The sequence below is a fragment of the Schistocerca gregaria genome, chromosome 5, assembly GCF_023897955.1.
Source record: "Schistocerca gregaria isolate iqSchGreg1 chromosome 5, iqSchGreg1.2, whole genome shotgun sequence".
Lineage (NCBI taxonomy): Eukaryota > Metazoa > Arthropoda > Insecta > Orthoptera > Acrididae > Schistocerca > Schistocerca gregaria.
The window spans coordinates 166,623,250-166,646,894 of record NC_064924.1 but is presented as its reverse complement, the minus strand read 5'-3'; the positions used below and the strand labels follow the sequence as shown (position 1 = coordinate 166,646,894).

The 23,645-nt window shown below is 45.1% G+C and overlaps 1 protein-coding gene across 1 annotated transcript in view; it reads right to left on the bottom strand.

Moving 5' to 3' along the window:
* The window catches only part of LOC126273120 (UDP-glucosyltransferase 2-like), a 100,808-nt gene that overhangs the window by 30,407 nt on the left and 46,756 nt on the right, over window positions 1-23,645 (bottom strand). Inside the window, exon 5 of the mRNA XM_049976574.1 lies at window positions 7,675-7,897. Coding sequence (XP_049832531.1) covers window positions 7,675-7,897 — 223 coding nt within the window. The remainder of the gene's footprint in view (window positions 1-7,674; window positions 7,898-23,645) is intronic.

Sequence of the window (23,645 nt, the reverse complement as noted above, 5' to 3'; positions counted from 1 at the left end):
AATTGTTTGGGTCAAACAGGTGGTTGCATTTAGGCCTTCTATTTTTTATTTATTTATTTTGTTGTTGATTGTTTTAGTATCGATTTGTAGGTCATTAGTTTGTTGCTGGCACTTACATCGAGAAAATTGTATTGAAATACATTAAAAGACTCAAACAAAATGATGCTACGTGCCAGAAATATAAAAGGAAGATTGCGTTCTGAATTATAGTTACTGTAGATAAATAAGTTAGTTCCGGATTCATAATCTTGAAATTTGTATTAAATGTGCTAAGTTGACATAGATAAAATGAGCCAGAAAGAGAGTTAATATTTGTAGCACTTACCTAAAGCGCGTACAGTAATCAGAATCGGTAACTGAATTTACTGGAAGATAAAGGTCCCAAGTGTTAAAGAAACTTGAAACGTGAAATAGCAATTGCTCATTAGTCGTTAAGTCGGGGGCCGGCGGGGGTGGCCGTGGGGTTCTAGGCGCTACAGTCTGGAACCGCGGGACCGCTACGGTCGCAAGTTCGAATCCTGCCTCGGGGATGGATGTGTGTGATGTCCTTAGGTTAGTTAGGTTTAAGTAGTTCTAAGTTCTAGGGAACTGATGACCTCAGATGTTAAGTCCCATAGTGCTCAGAGCCATCTGAACCATTTTTTCATAAATTCGGATATAATGAAACTAAATACGTAATTGGCTATCTTTCTGATATTTTCGGCTAGTTAACGTAAAAATAGAAAAATGTGACAAAAACTAAGCCATATTGATATTTGGACGATTTCTTTTGAGTAATTAGCAGCCGGTAACGAAGTTTAATAGTAATTACGCATTATCGTTGACATTCAAAGGTCGTGTTATCTTTCCTATACGTGGCGACCGACTGACAAGCTATCTAAAGTTCTGATTAAGGCGTAGTGCTTCAACTGGAATGGAATTAGATAGCTAAAGATATTCATACATACTTATAACGTTTAACTAATTCTCAGAGAAGAAAGAGAGAGGGAGAGAGATTGATAGATAATTCTAAACTATTGCTGTACTTAATTACAGGCGGTTAATATCTCAGTAGCAAGATTCAAAGATACTGGCATTTGACACGAGATAATTTATCGCATTTGACAGATGATAGCGATTTATTACTACACGTCAGAAACATTCATAAAGGCATCCTTTTAGAGTTACTTTTCGCCTACTCTAATACGAGGTTAAGATTTTTCGAATTACCTGGAATTTTTCAGGACTCGTATTCATTGCGATTAGGATTTTTATGTCAGTTGAGTTTTCAATATCAGGCATTAGCCTTTAATACGTCTCGCTGAGTGATGTAACATTTTGAGTTTCCGAACGTCTATTCCTTGTTATACAGGGTGGTCCATTGATCGTGACCGGGCCAAATATCTAACGAAATAAGCATCAAACGAAAAAACTACAAAGAACGGAACTTGTCTAGCTTGAAGGGGGAACCAGATGGCGCTATGGTTGGCCCGCTAGATGGCGCTGCAATTGGTCAAACAGATATCAACAGCGTTTTTTAAATAGGGAACTCCATTTTTTATTACATATTGGTGTAGTAAGTAAATAAATATGAATGTTTTAGTTGGACTTTTTTCGCTTTGTGATAGATGGCGCTTGGTAGTCACAAACACATGGCTCACAATTTAGACGCACAGATGGTAACAGGTAGGTTTTTTAAATTAAAATACAGAACGTAGGTACGCTTGAATATTTTATTTCCGTTGTTCCAATGTGATACATGTACCTTTGTGAACTTATCATTTCTGAGAAGGCATGCTGTTACAGCGTGATTACCTGTACATACCACATTCATAAATGTTCAAAATGATGTCTGTCAACCTCACTGGATTTGGCAATACGTGTAACGACATTCCTCTCAACAGCGAGTAGTTCGCCTTCCGTAATGTTCGGACATGGATTGACAATACGCTGACGCATGTTGTCAAGCGTTGTCGGTGGATCACGATAGCAAATATCCTTCAACTTTCCCCACAGAAAGAAATCCGGGGATGTCAGATCCAGTGAACGTGCGGGACATGGTATGGTACTTCGATGACCAGTCCACCTATCACGAAATATGCTATTCAATACCGCTTCAACTGCACGCGAGCTATGTGCCGGACTCCAGCATGTTGGAAGTACATTGTCATTCCGTCATGCAGTGAAACATCTTGTAGTAACATCAATAGAATATTACGTAGGAAATCAGCATACATTGCACCATTTATACTGCCGTCGATAAAATGGGGACCAATAATCCTTCCTCCCATAATACCGCACCATACATTAACCCGCCAAGATCGCTGATGTTCCACTTGTCGCAGCCATTGTGGATTTTTCGTTGCCCAATAGTGCATGTTATGACGGTTTACGTTACCGCTGTTGGTGAATGACGCTTCGTCGATAAATAGAACGCGTGCAAAAAATCTGTCATCGTCCCGTAATTTCTCTTGTGCCCAGTGGCAAAACTGCACAAAATGTTCAAAGTCGTCGCCATGCAATTCTTGGTGCATATATATATGGTACGGGTGCAATCGATGTTGATGTAGCATTCTCAACACCGACGTTTTTGAGATTCCCGATTCTCTCGCAATTTGTCTGCTACTTATGTGCGGATTAGCCGCGACAGCAACTAAAACACCACTTGGGCATTATAATTTGTTGCAAGTGGTGGTTGACGTTTCACATGTGGCTGAACACTTCCTGTTTCCTTAAATAACGTAACTATCCGGCGAACGGTCCGGACATTTGGATGATGACCTCCAGGATACCGAACAGCATACATAGCACACGCCCGTTGGACATTTTGATTACAATAGCCATACATCGACACAATATCGATGTTTTCCGCAATTGGTAAACGGTCTATTTTAACACGGGTAATGAATCACGAAGCAAATACCGTCCGCACTGGCGGAATGTTACGTGACACCACGTACTTAATCGTCTGTGACTATCACAGCGTCATCTATCACAAAGCGAAAAAAGTGGTCTAGCTTAAACATTCATATTTGTTTACGTACTACACGAATATGTAATAAAAATGGGGGTCCTATATTTAAAAAACGCAGTTGATATCCGTTTGACCATACATGGCAGCGCCATCTAGCGGGCCAACCATAGCCCAATCTGGTTCAAATGGTTCTGAGCACTATGGGACTTAACTCCTGAGGTCATCAGTCCCCTAGAACTTAGAGCTACTTAAACCTAACTAACCTAAGGACATCACACACATCCATGACCGAGGCAGGATTCGAACCTACGACCGTAGCGGTCGCGCGGTTCCAGACTGTAGCGCCTAGAACCGCTTGGCCACCCCGGCCGGCACCCATCTGGTTTCCCCCTTCAAGCTAGACGAGTTTCGTTCTTTGTAGTTTTTTCGTTTGATGCTTACTTCGTGGGATATTTGGCCCGGTCACTATCAATGGACCATCCTGTATACCCTCGCAAACGGTACTTAGCCTTAGCATTTGTAAAGTTAAGTAGAAAATATTTTTCGCTGTGTAGGTATGTGTCCTACCGTGTTCAACTCATTCGACTTCGAATAATGAAATGAAATGATCGTATGACATTGTTGTCTGGGATGTCCCAGTCGGGTTCGGCAGCCAAGTGCAAGTCTTATGTCATTCCGCGCCTCATTGGGCGACTTGCGGCCGGTGGTCAACACCCAGTCCCCAAGCGGAGAAAATCTCTAACATGGCCGGAAATCGAACCCGGATCCAGTACATGGGAGGCAAGCAAGTTACCACCCAGCTAAGCAGGTTGAAAACACCCTTGGCACTCTATCAGACTAGCTGTGCGTCACAAGTAAATAACATCTAATACAATATAAATACTGTACGTTTAATCATTTCTGATGTGTTGGACGGCAAGTCTACTCGGATGTTAGCGCAGTAGCAGGAAGTCCCACAGAAAGCATCGTAACGTAAGTGCAGTGACTAAGTCTGTCCTTGTTATCCAAAAGTAAAGAGTATTCTGTTAACACGCTACCACACGTTACTGCTACCTTCGTGATGCTTCACTGGAACGCTAATCATTCGCATATCCAAGTATGTACTACACTTTATGCCAGTTGCTGTTTGATACATGCCGTCGACGTGGTGTTGCAGTTTTGATTGCCAGCAGGGAACGTATAACAGATTTTTTTAAACGGTCTGTTCTGAGCTTTGCTACATGATTGATGTCTCTGCAGACATGACTACAATAATCTGTCAACCATGGCAAGATTACGTTCCATGCCTTAAAACGCATAACTGAATCGGACAATCGGCTCAGGTATCATTACCGCCTGAACAATGTACACTACGCTAGTGAAACGCTCCCAAAGAAGCCGGCCGATGTGGGCGAGCGGTTCTAGGCGCTTCAGTCCGGAACCACGCGGCTGCTACGGTCGCTGGCTCGAATCCTACTTCGGGCATGGATGTGTGAGATGTCCTTCGGTTAGTTAGGTTTGAGTAGTTCTAAGTTCTTGGGGACTGATGACCTCAGATGTTAACTGCCATAGTGGTCAGAGCCATTTGAACCATTTGAACCAGCTCCCAAAGATAAAAGTCAAAACAGGGCTTCACGCGCAACTGGCGACATGTCTTGCTTGACATATCGAGTGAATACGAAAGTGGACAGTTAGCTGCGTTCACAGATGCAATCTGAAATATACAGGAGTGCCACTTGTTGAAACCAGAGGCAAAGAAAAGAAAGATAAGTACAGCACCGTTGGCTGGAAGATCCAGAAGGATAGCCGGCCGTTGTGGCCTAGCGGTTCTACGCGCTTCAGTCCGCAACCGCGCTGCTGCTACAGTCGCAGGTTCGAATCCTGCCTCGGGCATGGATGTGTGTGATGTCCTTAGGTTAGTTAGGTTTAAGTAGTTTTAAGTCTAGGGGACTGATGACTTCAGATGTTGAATCCCATAGCGCTCAGAGCAATTTGAACCATTTGAACCAGAAGGGTGGTTGCAGCCCGCTAATCGGAAGGGGTGTTCCTCCTCGACACATATTGGCACCTTTCCCCGCAGTGCATGAAATTTGTGTTTTAAGTGTAGCTGTTAAGTATGGGTGACTGTAAAGCACGTGTGTATATTGTGGTGATACATTTGCGTTGTAAGAAGATAAGGTACAGGGTGAAATGATATATTGCGTCGTAGCCTACTCCTCGAGAATAGCATCAAGCGAGGCCTTCGAGCTTATTCTCCCAACGGACGGATCATCATCAATGATGTTACAAGCTCACATCCCATGAAACACCATATTCAGACTTATTGTTTAATTCATGGGTGCAAAGGTTGTGACCAGAAATTCCAGACCAACAGCTCCCCTTTCCTTGCCGGATGAATACACTGTGACAAGTTACGGGATAGCGCTACGTACGTATACAGATGGCGACTGTATCGCGTACACAAGGTATAAGAGAGCAGTGCATTCCCGGAGCTGTCATTTGCACTCAGGTGATTCATTTGAGTCGGCCCCGATAGCTGGGTCAGCGCGGTGGTCTGTCAAGCCAAGGGGCCCGGGTTCCATTCCCGGCTGGGTCGGAGATTTTATCCGCTCAGGGACTGGGTGTTGTGTTGTCTTCGTTATCATTTTATCATGACCAGTGGAAGGCAACGGGAAACCACCACTGGAATCACTTCCCTAGTCGCTCATGCGATTTACCTCTAAGACGAGGCTTCCCCCATGACAAGTCCTGCCGACAGGCAGAACACAAAATTTAAGTTTAAGATTCATGTGAAGAGGATTCCGACGTGATTATTGTCGCACGACGGGAATTAGCAGACTTTTGAACGCGAAATGGTAGTTGGAGCTAGGCGCATGGGGCATTCCATTTCGGAAATCTTCAGGGAATTCAATATTCCGCGATCTACAGTGCCAAGAGTGTGCCGATAATACGACGTTCCTGGCATTACCTCTCACCACGGGCAACGCACTGTCGACGGCCGACTCTTACCGACCGAGAGCAGCGTCATTTGCGTAGAGTTGTCAGTGCTAACAGACAAGCAACAGAGCGTGAAACAACTACAAAAATCCGTGTGGGCCTTACGACGAACGTATCTGTTAGGACAGTGGCGCAAAATGAGCTATGGCAGAAGACGACCGACGCGTGTACCTTTGCTAACAACACGACGTGGTTTGCAGCGCCTCTGCTGGGCTCATGACCATATCGGTTGGCTCCTAGACAACTGGAAGACCGTGGCCTGGTCAGATTTCAGTCGGTAAGAGCTAACGGTAGGGTTCGAGTGTTGCGTAGACCTCACGAAGTAGTGGAACCAAGTTGCCAACAGGGCTCTGGGCAAGCTGGTAATGGCTCCGTAATGGTGTGGTCCATGTTTACATGGAATAGGACTGGATCCTCTGGATGTTCGGCTACTTGAAGGCCATTTGGAACCGTTCATGGATGTCACGTGCCTAAACAGGGATGGAATTTTTATTGATGACAAGGCGCCCTGTTCCCTAGGCACTGTTGCTCGCCATTGGTTTGAAGAGCATTCTGGACAGTTCGAGTGGGTAATTTGGCCACTCAGATCGCCCGATATGGATGCCATCGAACATTTATGGGGCATAACGGAGAGGTTAAATTGGGCACGAAATCCTATACGGGCAACATGGACGGCTATAGAGGCAGCGTGGCTCAATATTTCTGCAGGGGACATTTCAGCGACTTGTTGAGGCCATGCCACGTCGAGTTGCTGCACTACACCGGGAAAAAGGAAGTCCAACACGATTCTTGGAGGTATCCCATGACTTGTGTCACTTCAGTGTACTCACAGTGAATGGATTTTCCACCGCCGCGAGTGATTAGCCGAGCGGTTTAGGGCGCTGCAGTCATGGACTGTGTGGCTGGTCCCGGAGGAGGTTCGAGTCCTCCCTCAGGCATGAGTGTGCGTGTTTGTCCTTGGGATAATTTAGGTTAAGTAGTCTGTAAGTTTAGTTACTGATGACCTTAGCAGTTAAGTCCCATAAGATTTCACAAACATTTTAACTTTTTTTATTTATTTTCCACCACGAGTTTACGAGCTGGCTACTTCCAACTCATGTTCCACCGCACAGGGGTGCAGTAGCAATCTGGTGGATTATGGAGGTGGGTGGAAGCAGAGCTGACGGTGCACAGCATACGATATTGTGAGTATAAATTCTGTAAGTGTTTAACACATAAACTGATATCAAGCTGCACCATTTAAGTACACGGGCAGAAGTACAGGTTATGTAAGATGATTACTGGCCGCTACAACAGCAAAAACAGTTGTGGAAAACTTTTCTTAATTAGATCCAACAGCCAGGGATCTCTGTTTCCTATAATCTCAGGTCCACATTTTGTGTGTGTAAAACACCTTCACCAGTAATCTAATGATGGAACCGCAGTACATATTCTATAGCAGAGTGGTCCTAGTGTAGTTATAATATAATTACTAAAGGCAGCCGTTGATAAAATGCAGCACTAGATTAAACTCTGATGGGGAAGGTTGTTATAACGGTCAGTATAAACGAGTAACGAATAACCGTAACAGGAGTAGCTATAGTGTCCATTATAAATCCCTTGGTGGAAAGCAATGTAACTGTTGTCTCTGTAAAGAAGAGTGTTACGCAGCCGCTAGATCTGTTCTGCGGTCTGTTACTATCATTGGCCATGAGGTGCACTTAAGTATAATCTGTGAAAACAGCGGCGTAGTGGTCGTTACTTACAGAGGACGTCGTTCTGAGGCATCCACTTCTGAGCCCGCACGTTGCGTGGCAGGTGCGGCAGAGCAGCTGGGTCGACTTTCCAGAGGACGTTCTGCGGCACCGACGCCAAAGCGTCGAGAATTGCTTTAAACTTCTCCTCTGGCAAATCGTCAGGCTGCACCAGGGAACCGAAGCTGAAGTAGATCACTCCCTGAGGACTATTATCCAGAAAACTCTTTAGATCCTGAAAAGAAAAATAGAAACGATTAAAGGACCAATTACTGTCGTCGTTGTTGTGACGCTGAATGCACAAGCTAGTCTCTTGCAGCTCTTGACGGTAGTCCATCCTCTGCAAGGCTCTTCAGCTCTACATAACTATAGAAGCTTCATATTCCTATCAAGCCCTCGTCTCCCTCTACAAATTTCCCTTCCCACACTTCCCTCCATTACAAAACTGACTATTCCTAATCAGCCGATCCATTATTTTAGTTATAGTATGCCATAAATATCTTTTCTTCCAATTAAAATCAGAACTCCTTCCTTAGTTATCCACTCCAGCCAATCTCATCTTCAGCATTCTCGTATACACCATGTCTCAGTTTCAGACAGTACTGCAAATAATTACTAAAAAATTTCCTAATACGTAAATTCATGAGCTTCAATGGATTGTAAATAACAGCCAAGCAGAATCAAAATACAAATGTTTTTAATTTTGACCATGATTTCGATAGTCGTAAAACTGTCTTTTTCAAAAGGTATTATACCTAGTAATAAATATTACGTCATTGCATGCAGAACAGATATGGCATCGTTACAATAAACAAAATTACAAGAAATGTTTACTAATAATTTTAATGAAGCATAGTCACGTAGAATCACATATTATTTTTATCCGATGTGGGAGTCGTTGACTGTCTGTCGCATGTGCGGGTCATCCACTTACACACATTTAAAATACATGATTTAAAAGTTGTAGCTCACAACTTTACCGCTCGATGCAGATCTTTGCGCTGTGTTTGTTTTCCTCAAAATTCTATGTTCAGTAACAACACGTCTTTCATTTTGTTGTGTTACAATGTACACTTAATCATCCACAGTTAGGTGGATCCTCAACATTTTAGTAATGAACCACCTTAAGGTAATTCTTCTCATTTTTAATTTTAGTGTATTTTATTGATCCTATAACATCATGATTTCTAGATACGAGGGTGGTTTGAAAAGTTCTCGGTGTCACCAAGAGAGGTCAGCGCTAGCGCAACGAGTTGTTCACGTGATATTCATTGGACTGTTGCCTGTGAACACGTGTCACGTCAGTACTCTTGAAAGACAGCTGTGGCGGTGACGTGTCTGTTGTTGTTCCCGTGTTCTGATTTACGACGATGGAAAAAATGGTTCAAATGGCTCTCAACACTATGGGACTTAACTTCTGAGGTCATCAGTCCCCTAGAACGTAGAACTACTTAAACCTAACTAACCTAAGGACATCACACACATCCATGCCCGAGGCAGGATTCGAACATGCGACCGTAGCGGTCGCGCGGCTCCAGACTGTAGCGCCTAGAACCGCTCGGTCACACCGGCCGGCGAAGACGGAAAAAAATAGCGATTCGAGCAGTGATTAAGTACTTCTTAAAGAAAGGTATGAAAGCGAAGGACATTCATGCCGATTTCCAGAATACACTGGGGGACACTGTTCCTTCATCTTCAACTGTTGCCGAGCGGACAAATTAATTCAAATTTTGTCGGGAGAGCTTAGATGATGATACGTACAGTGGTCGGCCGAGATGTTCACCACTCCAGAAATCGTTGCAAAAGTTCACAAAATTGTCATGGAGGATCGACGATTGAAAGTGCCTGAAATTTCTCTCGCTTGCCAGATGTCACCTGAAAGGGTGTATCACATTTTAGCTGAAGAATTAGAAGTGAAAAAATTATCTGCAAGTGGGTGCCGCGACTCTAGAGGCTGGTTCAAAAACGCGTAAGGATGGACGTATCGGAACAATGTTTGGCCCGTTTTAGGAGAAATGAAAAAGATTTTTTGCGCCAGTTTGTGATACCAAAGATATAAAACAACAGTCAAATCAGTGGAAACATGCTGGTTCTCTGCCACCAAACAAAACAAAGACAATTCCTTCGGCGGGAAAGGTTATGGCATCAGTGTTCTGCGTTGCGAAGGGGATTCTGTTAGTAGATTATCTCCCCAGTGAACAAACAATTGCTGGATAATACTATGCTAACCTCCTGGGCAAATTGCAACAAAGGATATGCGAAAAAAGTCCACGTTTATCAAAGAAAAAAGTCATCTTCCATCACGACAATGCGCTCCCGCACACATGTGGCGTCGCCATAGAAAAATTACACGAACTAAGGCATGAATTGTTCCCAAAACTGAAAATTTTTCTTGGTCGGCAAAGATTCACTTTAAACGAAGAACTGATAGCCGGCGTTGACAACTATTTTGCCGGCGTGGAGGAAACTCATTTTCGAGATGGGATCAAGGCAGTGGAACATCGCAGGATCAAGTTCATTAATCTAAAAGATATATATATCTACGCACAAGCGCTTCGCTTGCGTTTTTGTGATATTGTAAAGAGTTTGCTATGTTTACCTGAGCCTGAGGGCTCTTCATAAGCCACAGGACTTGAATGGAACACTTTTTTACCTCACTCCCTTCTACCCATTTCAACTTTTTAGTTTACATATTAATTCCACTAAGGAACATGTGCTTGTGATATCACACACGCTGCTCATTGCAGCTACGCGCATGCAGGATGTGTGACAAACCTTCAAAAATGTTAGAATCACAGTCAAAATCTACCTTGTGCTTAGGAGCCTCCTCCGCTGGAACCACAATATTGTCTTTCCGACTATATTTCTTTCCCTCGCTGCCTAGTTTCTTCCTTTGACTTTGAGCACTCCGTTTTTCTGCAGTTTTCCTTTCCACTTTGGAACATTTTGTATTATTTACATGCAATAATTACTTCAGCGATTCCCTATGTTGCAAAACAAGCCACAGACCTTGTACATCAATCGTCAGTAGTTCACACAAGTGCACGCCAAGAGATTAACAGAGAGTTGGCGCATGACTCATTATTTCAACTTCGATGTTGGTGTTAGATATGAGTGCAATCTTCAGACTGCTGTATACACTGATTCCCGCTGATCCGGCAGTTTTGTCAGAATAAATGTCATTGGTCTTGATGACATTTACAGCGGAATTTTTTTCGCTTCACCCGTTATTTACTCACATGCCAGAAATGCATGTTTGGACATAAAACCAGACACTAGGCTAGCCTGCAGGTGCAACACTTTTGTATTTGCATCTGAGCAGTACCCTTCACAAGCTACAATCGTCAGTCGTGGTCAGAAGAATTTTATGTGTAGTTGTGAGTGCATTATTTCGGAGCTAAGTGAATTCGAAAGTGGGCAAATTTATCGTGCTCGCACGGTGGGTACTTTCGTAACAAAGGTAGCCGAAGTGATTGTTTTTACGAGAGTCACCATATCGAAGATTTATACCGCTTACAGGGACAGTGGAAAAACATCATCTGCTATGTCACAACGCGGATGAAAGTGTGTGACTGGGTGTCGAAACCAACGGTCATCGAAGAGGATTGCGACGAAAAATAAGAGGATGACAGCTGCACAAAGTCGCTGCAGAGTTGAATGTCGCACTCGCGAGCTCTGTCAGCACCAAAAGAACACGAAGGGAGCTACAGAAGCAGGGAATTGCAGAGCGAGCCGTAATTCCAAACCCACTCATGAGCGATGCAAATGCCCGTAACAGGAAAAAGTGCTGACAAAGCCATGAAACCTGGGCTGTGGAGATATTGTGACAAAGCCGTGAAACCTGGGCTACGGAGCATGGCCACCACAGCTACTTGATATCTACATATATACTCCGCTAGCCACGAAGCGGTGTGTGGCGGAGGGCACAATTCGCGCCAAAGTCATTCCCCCCCCCCCCCCCCCCCCACGGATCGCGCGAAGGAAAAACGAGTGTCTGAACGCCTCAGTACGAGCTCTTATTTCCCTTATCTTTGAATGATGATCATTCCGCGATTTGAAAGTTGGTGGTAATAATCTATGCTCTACATCCTCGGCGAAGATGGGATTTCGGAATTCAGTGAGCAGCCCCTTCCGTTTAACGCGTCGTTTATCTGCAAGTGTGTCCCACTTCGAACTTTCTATGAGATTTGTAACGCTCTCGCGATGGCTAAATGTACCAGTCACGAATCTTGCCGCTCTTCTTTGGACCTACTCAATCTCTTGCATCAGACCCAACTGGTAAGGGTCCCATACAGACGAACAATACTCTAAGACTGGACAATTTAAGTATTGTAAGCTATTTCCTTCGTTGAAGGCTGCATCGCTTGAGGATTCTACCAATAAATCGCAATCTAGAGTTCGCCTTATCCGTTACATGTGTAATCTCATCATTCCATTTGAGATTATTTCGAATAGTCACACCTAGATACTTTACTGATGTTACCGCTTCCAAATACTGATCATTTATTTTGTGCTCGTACATTAATGGGAATTTTCGCCTTGTTATACGCAGTAGGTTACACTTACTAATATTGAGAGATAACTGCCTGTCATTACACCACACATTTATTTTCTGCAAATCCTCATTGATTTGTTCACAACTTTCTTGTGATACTACTTTCCTGTAGACTACAGCATCATTGGCAAGCAGTCTAAGGTCGCTGTCAATACCACCAACCAGATCGTTTACGTATATCGTAAAATGCAGAGGACTTATTACGCTGCCCTGGGGCACACCTGAAGTTACTCTTGTTTCTGTTGAAGTTACACCGATCAGGACGATATACTGCTGCCTGTCTGTTAGAAAAATTTCTATCAATCCGCATATGTCACTGGATAAACTGTAAGCGCGCACTTTTTGTAGCGAGCGACAGTGCGGAACTGACTCGAACGCCTTCCGAAAGTCGAGAAATATGGCATCAACCTGGGAGCCGGTATCTAGAGCCTGTTGTATATCATGCACAAAGAGGGCCAGCTGTGTCTCGCATGACCGCTGTTCCCTAAAACCATGCTGGTTTCTGCAGATGAGCTCCTCAGAGTCTAGAAAGGTCATTATGTCTAAACACAAAATATGCTCCATGATTCTACAACAAATCGATGGCGGTGAAATTGGCCGGTAATTATGTGCATCCGATTTTCTGTCCTTTTTATAGATTTCTATGACCTGGGCCTTCTTCCAGTCCCGTGGAACTTTCCGCCGTTCCGATGATCTTTGGTAGATGACGGATAAGAATGGTGCTATATTTGTAGCATAGTCAACATAAAATCTCACGGGGATACCGTCTGGGCCAGATGCCTTTCTAGCGTCTAAGGGTCTTAACTGTTTTACAATCCCAGATACACTAAACACTATGTCAGCCATCCTTTCGTTTGTTCGGTAATTGAAAGGGGGAATGGTGCTGCAGTCCTCTACAGTAAACGAGTTTTTGAAGGCTAGGTTTAGAGTTTCGGTTCAAATGGTTCAAATGGCTCTGAGCACTATAGGACTTAACATCTTAGGTCATCAGTCCCCTAGAACTTAGAACTACTTAAACCCAACTAACATAAGGACATCACACAACACCCAACCATCACGAGGCAGAGAAAATCCCTGACCCCGCCGGGAATCGAACCCGGGTGTGGGAAGCGAGAACGCTACCGCACGACCACGAGATGCGGGCTATAGTTTCGGCCTTCTGTTTATCGTTATCAGTTACATTACCCGTACTGTCAGCAAGAGAAGGTATTGAATTATTTGTAACGTTCATAGATTTTACGTACGACCAAAATTTTTGGGGGTTATTTTTGGAAGCTGCAGATAAAATACTGCTTTCAAATTGGTAATCTAACTTAAACTAGCTTACGCTAAGGACAATACACACACCCATGCCCGAGGGAGGACTCGAACTTCCGACGGGAAGAGCCGCACGAACCGTGACAAGGCACCCAGGCCGCGCGGCTGTCCCGTGCGGCTCATCCGTTATATATACTCGGTATTTCACGTGCGACCCAGAACCTGTTTCCGGCGTTATGCGGGAACAACTACACCAATAAATAAGCTCCGATGAACGGTTGAAAGGAACTTAACCATAATGTTGTGAGAAAGAGTGAATTTCCTCAGACTACAGTAAAATTATCAAATTCTTTCAACATAGTCGGTTTCAGGGCATGTGATATCATCTTCAGACGTACCTCTGAAGAGTTTCCATACCCTGGCGAGATACTAGAAATCGATTATGTGAACAAAAAATTAAGGATAATTTAATTGCAGACTGTGGCAAATTTATTCTTATTCTCAATTTATCACACGAGTGCATCATCAATGATGGACAATTTAAATACACTTTTTGATGAAAAGAAGCGAAGTACCCTAAACAAATGATTGGATGTCAGTGTAACTTCGTACAACTACACCGTCGGTGGATATGTAAATGATTACGGTTTTAGTCATCCGTGAGAGAGAGCATGGACACCAGTGTGCATTAACCTTGTTCATCGGTTGATACCAGGAATGGTAACGTAGATAACGAGCGGGGGGCGTGAACAGCATCATACACTGATCAGCCATTATGAACACCTACCTAATATCCAGTATGTCCACCTTTGACACGGATAACAGTGGCTACGCGTCGTGGCATGGAAGCAATGGGACCTCCATGGGTTGCTATAGGGTGTTGGCACCACATCTGCACATACAGTCACATAAGTCCTGTAAATTCCGGGGAGGAAGGCTATGAGCTCTGACGCCGCATTCAATCACATTCCATATGTGTTCGAGCCGGTTCAGATCTGGCGAATAGTGCGGCAGCCCATCAATTGGAGCTCGTCATTGTGTTCCTCGAACCACTTCATCACTCTCGTTGCCTTGTGACCTTGCTGAAATATGCTACTGCCATCGTGCAACATGATCGTCATGAAGGTTTCGGCAACTAGCGTACGATGCTCGTTGACCGTCATGGTGCCTTGCACTAGCCCCATTAGAACCAAGGATGCCCGCATGAATATTCCACAGAGCAAAATGGAGCCGCCGCCAGCTTGTTTCCGTGCCGCAGTACAGGAGCTTTTCCCCTGGAAGACGACGGATTCGCGCACTCTCATCGTGAAGAAGGTGTCGGGATTCACCAGACCACGCAACGTTCTACCACTGCGCCAACGTCCAGTGCCGCTGGTCACGTGCCCATTTCAGTCATAGTCGCCAATATCGCGGTGTTTGGCACATGCAAGAGTCGTCAGGCGTGGAGGCCCATCATTAGGAGTGTTCGGTGCACTGTGTGTTCAGACACTCTTGTGCCCAGCATTAAAGTCTGATGTTACTTCCGCCACAGCTCGCCGCCTGTCCTGTTTTACCACTCTGTCCAGCCTACGACGACCGACATTCGTAACGAGAGGTGGCCGCCCAACTCCACGACGTCTGGACGTGGTTTCAGCTCGGTTTCGCCACGAGTGGAAGAGACTCACCACAGCACTCTATGAACACCCGACAACTGGTGTAGCTTCTCAAATGCTCGTGCCGAGACTCCAGCCCATCACAATCTTCCTCGGTCAGATTCAGATATATCGCGTCCGTTTCCCGTTCCACACACGGACAGCAAGCTTACTGGTGCTACATGCACCATGCGGTTGTCTGACTAGCAGTCACTGCCCGCCAGGTGACGCTGATATCGCCTGGACGGGCTTATATCGATATTAGGTCGGTGGTCATAATGTTCTGACCGATCAGTGTACGAGGGTAATCCCAAAAGTAAGGTCTCCTATTTTTTTATAAGCACATAGACCTATTTATTTCTACACTGGTTTATATCAGTTTACAGCTTGAACGTTTAGCTATTTTTCGACATAATCACCATTTCTGTCGATGCATTTTTGTAGAAGCTCTGGCAATTTTTGTATGTCCACGTCATACCAGCTCGCCACCATGCTCTTCTTTCACCTCATCGTCGGAGGTGAATCACTTTCCTGCCAAAAGTTCTTTTAACCTAGGGAAGAGGTGATAGTCACTGGGTGCGAAGTCAGGACTGTAGGGTGGGTCTTTGATTATGTTCCACTGAAACTGTTGCAGGAGAGCAACGGTTTGCCGAGCGATGTGTGGGCGAGCGCTGTCATGGAGAATGTGTACGCCCTTGCTCAACATTCCTCTTCTCCGGTGCCGCGCGGGATTAGCCGAGCGGTCTTAGGCGCTGCAGTCATGGACTGTGCAGCTGATCCCGGCGGAGGTTCGAGTCCTCCCTCGGAAATGGGTGTGTGTGTGTTTGGCCTTAGGATAATATAGGTTAAGTAGTGTGTAAATTTAGAGACTGATGACCTTAGCAGTTAAGTCTCATAAGATTTCACACACATTTGAACATTTTTCTTCTCCGGTTCTCAATTGCCCGTTTGAGTTTTTTCACAGTCTCACAGTACCTGCCAGCGTTAATTCTGGTTCCAGTCGGCAAAACGTCGACCAGCATAACGTCCGATACCAAAAAACAGACTTTACTGGCAGACTGTGTTCGTTTGAATTTCCGCGGCTTTGGCGAAGAAGAATGCCACCAGTGGCGTGATTGTTGCTTGGTCTCAGGTGTAAAGTGGTATGCCCAGGTTTCGTCACCCGTGACTATTGAGTCCAGAAAGTCGCCCTGTTCTGCTGCAAGGCGGTGAAGAAATGAGTAGGAAGCATCAACTCGTTGCCGCATGTGGTCCCCAGTCAGCATGCTTTGCATCCATCTTGCGCACACCTTCCGGTAGTTCAATGTTTCCGATAAAATTCTGTGAGCGGTGTTTCGGGAAACCTCAGGAACCAACGTACAGAGATCATCCAGGGTGATCCGCTGATCTTCACTCATGCTTTGCTCAACCTTCAATACTGTCTCCTCAGAATCTAACGGTCTCCCGCTCCTTTGTTCGTCGTGAATTTCGGTCCAACCAGCTGCAAACTCTCTACACCACTTAAATAACGAACATTTTTGACATCAGTGCACGACTGACATACACTTCCGTCAATTGGCGATGGATTTCAATCGGTGCAGTGCCCTTTGCATTCAAAAACCGAATAACTGCGCGTAATTCTCACTTGGCGGTAACATCCAACAAGAGCTCTATTGTCAACGGCTGCGCATGTTTACACACAGCGCGTGAAGCACTGTTCATAACAGTGTGACCAACTGCCACACAGAGTTCTGTACTTATAAAAAAATAGGAGACCTTACTTCTGGGACTACCCTCGTATGTTGAGTGATTTCTGTGGAGGACGCGGAGATACAGCTTACTTCCACGCAACAGCGTTATCACTATCTTACATTGTGTGAAAGGGGCCTCAGTGTGGGTCTCCATTAGGCGAGCTGGTCAAATCTTGCAATAATCAGGTTTGTGGGTCATTCCGATGTGACAGTGACCCAGAGTCGGACCTAGTGGGAACACTTGTCACCACCACAGGGGAGTATCGCAATATTGTGCACCAGGCAAATCATATCTCGTTTGACATATGCACCTATCATCCGATAACAAGTACTGGACTCGCTGCACCACTGCGCGTAACCCCCCACCCACCATTGACTAGAGACCAGCAGCAGCCGGACTGGGGAATTACCGTCCCGTGTGTAGGCTGTCGGTATACACCACTACTGCGTTTGGAGTGGTGCCGCGACCAGGAAGCATGGACTGCTTATGAATGGCCCTGTTTTGTGTTCAGCGATGAATCGCGCTTCTGCACTACCCGGATGACCATCGTAGTGCGAATGGTGGCGACTTGTATTATTCGTACAGTGCTCCGTTGAGACACAAGAGGATTCGTTCTGGCATCAAGGTGTGAAGAGCCATTGGGTTTGACTTCAGGTTAAGGCTGGCAGTGATTACGGGAACTCTGATGGCACAAAGTTACATCACGTATATCCTGCGTCTTGCTGTATTTGTCACGTGACTGTATTGCGATGCCATTTTTAACACGACAATGCTCATCCACAAATGGCACATGTCTATGAACTCTGCGTGATGTTGAGGTATTCCAGTGACCATCAAGATCCGTCTGTCCCTGGTAGAACATGTGTGGCAACATCTCGGACGTCAGTTGCGTCCCAGTGCCAGTATTCAGGCTGTCAAGGACCAGTTAACAACAGCTGTGGGCCATCTTGCTTCAGGAAAGGATACAAACGCTTTATCACAGACTTTCCGACCGAATCAGTGCATCCTGGCCAGAGAGTGTGCAACGTCAATCTGATGAGTGAACTGCTACTGCTAACTTCGTAAATCTGACTCGATTTTGTAATCACCGATGCAACATCACATACCCACCCAACCCAAGTTTCATTTCGTTCTGCCGGCTGGGGTGACCGAGCGGTTCTAGGCGCTACAGTCGGGAACCACGTGACTGCTATGGTGGCAGGTTCGAATCCTGCCTCGGGCATGGATGTGTGTGATGTCCTTAGATTAGTTAATGTTGTGTACATAGTTCCACGTACTCAGCGCGTACACAACTTTCCAACTAGAGTGCTCCCCGCTAAGCGACAACAGCACAGGCGCAGCGCTCGTCAGTCTCCGCACTACGAGATGGCGCTGCCTTAGAGACGGACCAAATTCTGCTTCCGCCGATCTGCGTATTAATATGTAACGCAGCCAATGAGATTGCTGCTAACGTAGAACCTTTTCTCCTCACGGATCACACTCGTGCAGTGATACATGAACGCTCGAGGTATTATAATGAGTGTACAGACCTCCGATTAGTCAGTCTGCATTTGTCCACACCAGTCTGTACCAGTCTGCATTAGTCTGTACCAGTCTGTACGAGTTCTACATTTGTCTGTACTAGCCTATAGTCAAGTTTCAGTTTGTGCGTAATAAGATTACCATATTCCTGTACGTAGCCATGAAGATAAATGTATAGAGACTTTTGTCAAGTATCAGAGATATATGTGAAAATAAGATTAACGTACCAATACCAAAGGAACTTCAGACTGTCAATTGTAAATAGCATCCAGAACCAAGTTAGTTAGGTTTACGTAGTTCTAAGTTCTAGGGGACTGATGAGTTCAGAAGTTAAGTCCCATAGTGCTCAGAGCGATTTGAACCATTTTCATTTCGTTCTCCCCTCGCCCTCGCCCCCAAGTCCATCCCCCTCCAGCCCCCTTCTCAGTGCTTCAGTACTTTTGTCAGGCAGTGTATGTCCTATAAGGTGGTATCGATGACAGAAACTATTCTGTAATCAGTGACATCTCGTAATGATGTTGCAGACACGTTGGTGGAGAGTGTTCTTGCACTGTCCACGTGTGTTTTTTCATAAGTCACCAAAATAAATTCTTTGAAGAGTAGGGTCTAATAGAGAAAACAAGGTTATCGTTGATGGCTCTCGATCTTTCACCATAGTCGAGTCCATTAACATGATGTTGCAAATATGATGTAGCCAAGGAGGTGGAAACGTGGGTTCTACTATTCCAAGACTGCTTGGTAGCTACAGCAGGAAAACACGAATAATTAGCTGGAGTACAAAATAAGGAAGTATTTATTGCTTAACTTTGCTGTAGTCCATGATTAGTTGGTTGACAATTATAGAAGACACGACTAGACTAAGCGTCTGTAGAATGATGTAATGTACAAGTCTCAAATCTTGCTGTGACGAATTAATCTCTCGAATCTTGAATGTCGAATCCGGTGAATTTGAAGACTAACTTGGAACGGAGCTACAAAGACTTGATGGCAGCAATGACAGAGCTGCAGACGATGACTGACATCGTCACTGGCTGACCACTGAGCGCGGTTACGACCTGTAGACTGGCACAACTGCACTGCTCTCCTGCCGCACATGAAGTGACACAGCGGCGCCTCGCGGCGAGCATTAAGTACTGCGACTGGCTGTGTGCTCTTTGGCTAACACAGCCGTTCTTCTGTTCGTTTATCGAGAGAATCGCATCCGATGGATCGATCTCTGAGGCGGCGGTGTAATCGTATGACTGACGACATCACAATCATGTAGTAATAAACTTGTGTAATTTAGAGTACAAGGGTTTGATCCTACTGCTATGACATTGAGACCATATGCTGGTAAAAATAGGTGGAAGCTTGTACTTATAGTAAGCCTAAGCGATCTGTTGAAATTAGTAAAGTTAAAGATTGACCACAGTTAGAAATTACCTGGAAAGCAGAGACTACGTTATTTCCAAATGCAAAGCCATTTTATATTGGTGTGTTAATTTCAGGATTAGAGCCTAAGAATCAGATCAGAGTGCAATAAAGTATGGTTCTTTTATGGTAAAGAATAGAGTAGAAAATTTACATATTGTAGGGACGTATGATTTTAAGTAGAGGTTTTTCGTTTACGGTTTGTGAAAAAGTTCGCAGTCTATTATTCTCATACCCATTAGAAGTTATGGTTTGGCGGAAAAACATCGGTCCAATAACGCATGTTGCGCTATTTGCACACCCCACTTGAGGTTTCAGATCATGGAGATCACCTTGATGTAAATGATGAGGATGTTCAGAAGTGAGGTGTTTATTGCTGTGCGAGTCCATATACCCTGATAAATGTAGCCACGTTTCATCATAAAAAAGAGCTATTCATGATCAACCTCTCTATTAGGTGCAGGCTGTAAAAGCCAGTTGCAGTACTGAAATCGGAAAATATTATCTGAACTGATCAGTCGATGCACCACCGTTTGTGTTTATGGTTTCAGTTTGAAGAGATGCTAATGATACAGCGGTATGAACTGTTAAATGGCGGAAGAATAGTCTCGGACTCCGTTGCGACACTGCTCCTAACTCGTCTCGTTTACTTTCTGTCAGAAACCGATTCCTTCCGTGCCACACTATCTGGACAACGCGCAGGACCCTCAAGCGGCGAACGCAGTCTTCCTACGGGACTGCTGGTTCCCTCACAGCGCCGGAGACAGCCCTTGCCTCATCTGTGAAGCACCATGCACTGCTGTATCTACATATATACTCGGCAAGCTACTGTATGGTGGATGGTGGAGGGTTCCCTGTACCACACACAAACAGAGCGAGGGAGAAACGATATCTGTATGCCTCCTTATCAGCCCTCATTTCTCGTATTTTATCTTCGTGGTCCTTACACGAAATGTATGTTGCTTCAGCTTCAGATTCTGATTCTCTGAATATTCTCAATAGTGTCCCTCGAAAAGAACGTCGTCTTCACTGCAGGGATCACCACTCGAGTTTCCAGAGCATCTCCGCAATACTTTAGAATATACAGGTAACAAGTCTGTCAGCCCGCCTCTGAACTGCTTCGTTGACTTCTTTTAATCCGAAGAGCTCCGGATCCCACACTCTCCAGCGGGATTCAAGAATAGAGCGCATTAGCGTCCTATATGCGGTCCCCTTACCAGATCAATCACACTTTCCCAGAATTCTCCCAACAAACAGAAACCGACCATTTGCCTTTCCTACCACAGTTTTTACGTGCTCGTTCCATCTCATATCGCTCGGCAACGTTACGCTCACATATTTAAATGACGTGACTGTGTCAAGCAAGAGACTACCGATGCTGTATCCGAAAATTATGTTTTTTTTTTCCTACTAATCCGCATTAGCTTTCATTTTTCTACATTTATAGCTAGCTGCCATTGATCGCATCACCCAACATCATCAGTAAACAACCGGTGCTTGCTGCCCACCCTGTCCGCCTAACCATTTACGTTTATAGAGAACAACAGCTGTCCTATCACACTTTCCTGGGACACTCCTGACGATACCCTCTTCTCTCATGAATACTCTCCGTCGAAGAGTCGTCAATGGAACACAATGTCAAATACCCTCCGGAAATCTAGGTATATGGAATCTGCCTGTTGATCTTCATCCATAGATCGCAGTATATCATCTGAGGAGATGGCAAACTAATTTTCACACGAGCGATGCTTCTGTGGGTATAAACTCCTCGATCTCAAGAAAATTTGTTGTATTCGAACTGAGAGTATGTTCAAGAATTCTGTAGCAAACCGATGTTAGGGATTTCTGGGCGAGAGATTAGCGATAAATGCAGGTTAGGTAAGAGGCCAATGCCGTAGAGTCCTCTCTGTAAAACCGAAACGGGGCTCCATCCGGACCTGGCCACTTATTTGTTGTCAACTATTTCAATTGTTTCTCTACCCTAGAGCTACTTATTACTATGTCGTCCATAACGGACCGTGTTCGACTGTCAAACGACATTACCTTTGTACGATATTCCTACGTGAACGATTTCTTACACTCGAAATTTTAAACCTCGGCTTTCGTTTTGCTACTTTCAACTGCCACATGAGGCTGGTCAACAAGTGCCTTAATGGAAGCCTTAGACCCTCTTAGCAGTTTTGCGTAGGACCAGAATCTTGTCTGGCTCTCTGCCAGATAGTTCGCGCATAGATACACTTGCCATTTCCGCGTTCTCTTTTGAACAGTTACACTAATAGCTTATGCTCTCCCAGCATTTTCCGAATTTCGTTGTTAAGCCGAGACAGGACTTATCCATCCTTTACTCACTTGCTAGGCACATAACTCTCCAGACCACGATATACAGTCTGCATCAACTTTGCCCATAATTCTTAATAATGACAGTTCACCGTCTAAGTGGGATGCCAACAACAGCTTATTTGCTTTTCTAGGAGAAACACTCTCCTAGCATTATTGACTAATTTATTAACTTTCGTAACCATAGTTGCTATAATGACATCGTTATCGGCAATCCCTGTTTCTACACTGACGTTGTCAGTAAGATTGGCCTATTTTTGGCTACAAGGTCTAAGATAGCTCCATCGAGTGTGGGCTCTCGAAATAGATGCTCAAGACAGGTTTCAGAAAACTTGTTCAAAAATACCTCGCACGACTGCCTGTCTGTCCCTCCTACAATAAATCCACTAACTTCTCAATCTATATCCACACTCGGTAGGGTTACCGTCGCCTCCAACTTGTATTGCATGGTCATGGTAGTTACGCGCTATTAAACGTAGACATTCTTTGAATGACTGTAGAACTGTCACAGCGGAATCGGATGGCTTCACTGTCGCACTCAACTACGATCTCAATAGAGTCAATATTTTTGATAAATGCAACGAACACTCCCCCTCATATGGCGTGTAATTTGTCTTTCCGATGTACATTCCATGGATCGCTAAACACTCCAGAGCTTTCGGCTTCGGGTTTCGGCCGACTCCCTGTCTCAAGATTTATTTGAGTGCGCGAGCTTTCCTGGAGGGAAGTAAATTCGTTAACGCTGTTACGAATATCTCGACAACTTACTGACAGAATTTTGACAGTCGAAATTTCTTTACTCTGAACGCTATTTAACTAGTCTTTCCTCGTATCGACTGGCGCGTGTTCATCAGAGTATCTCAAATTACCGACTAGCCTAAAAATCCCTCATGTACACTCCACAGGTACTCCGCTACCGGAGTAGCTGCTTCCTTTGTTTAGTGTACCTCTGGCCTTTCAAGTGGAGTCCTACAGATCCCCACTCGACAGCGCAGGTCTAGAAATCGGACGCCAAGACTGTCACAGAATCCCCGAAGCCTTTGCTTCAGGCCCTCCATTCGGTTCCGAACCAAAGTACCCCGACGACTCTGATAACAATGCTGTAGACTGCGAGCTCTGCTTGAACAGTGCGCTCGGGGCCAGTAGCCTTCACTTCGTCCGGAAGCCGCTTGTATAAATTGCGCTTCGCCTCGTCGTTGGAGGCGAAGTGAGCCACAGTTTTCAAACGACTGTACTCTCCACCCTCGATATCCGCAGGCAAGACCGCCTCCACATTTCGGATGAAGCCCCACCCCCGATCGTCCCTCCCCCCACCCCCTTATCTTCCGCTTCTGAACGCTATCTTCCTAAAGAGCTCCTTATGCGTTTGCTGTCGATAAGTAGCAAACCCCCACCCGTGTGCGCTTGCTCAGAACCTTCTGAAGGAACGGTGACCTGTCCATTCACAGAGTGGATAAGCGAGCCTCCACACTGGCCCTCCACTTCGAGCAACGCGGCCGCGTTACCACCCGGGACTCACCCTGCTGTGAGCGTGGGTCCAC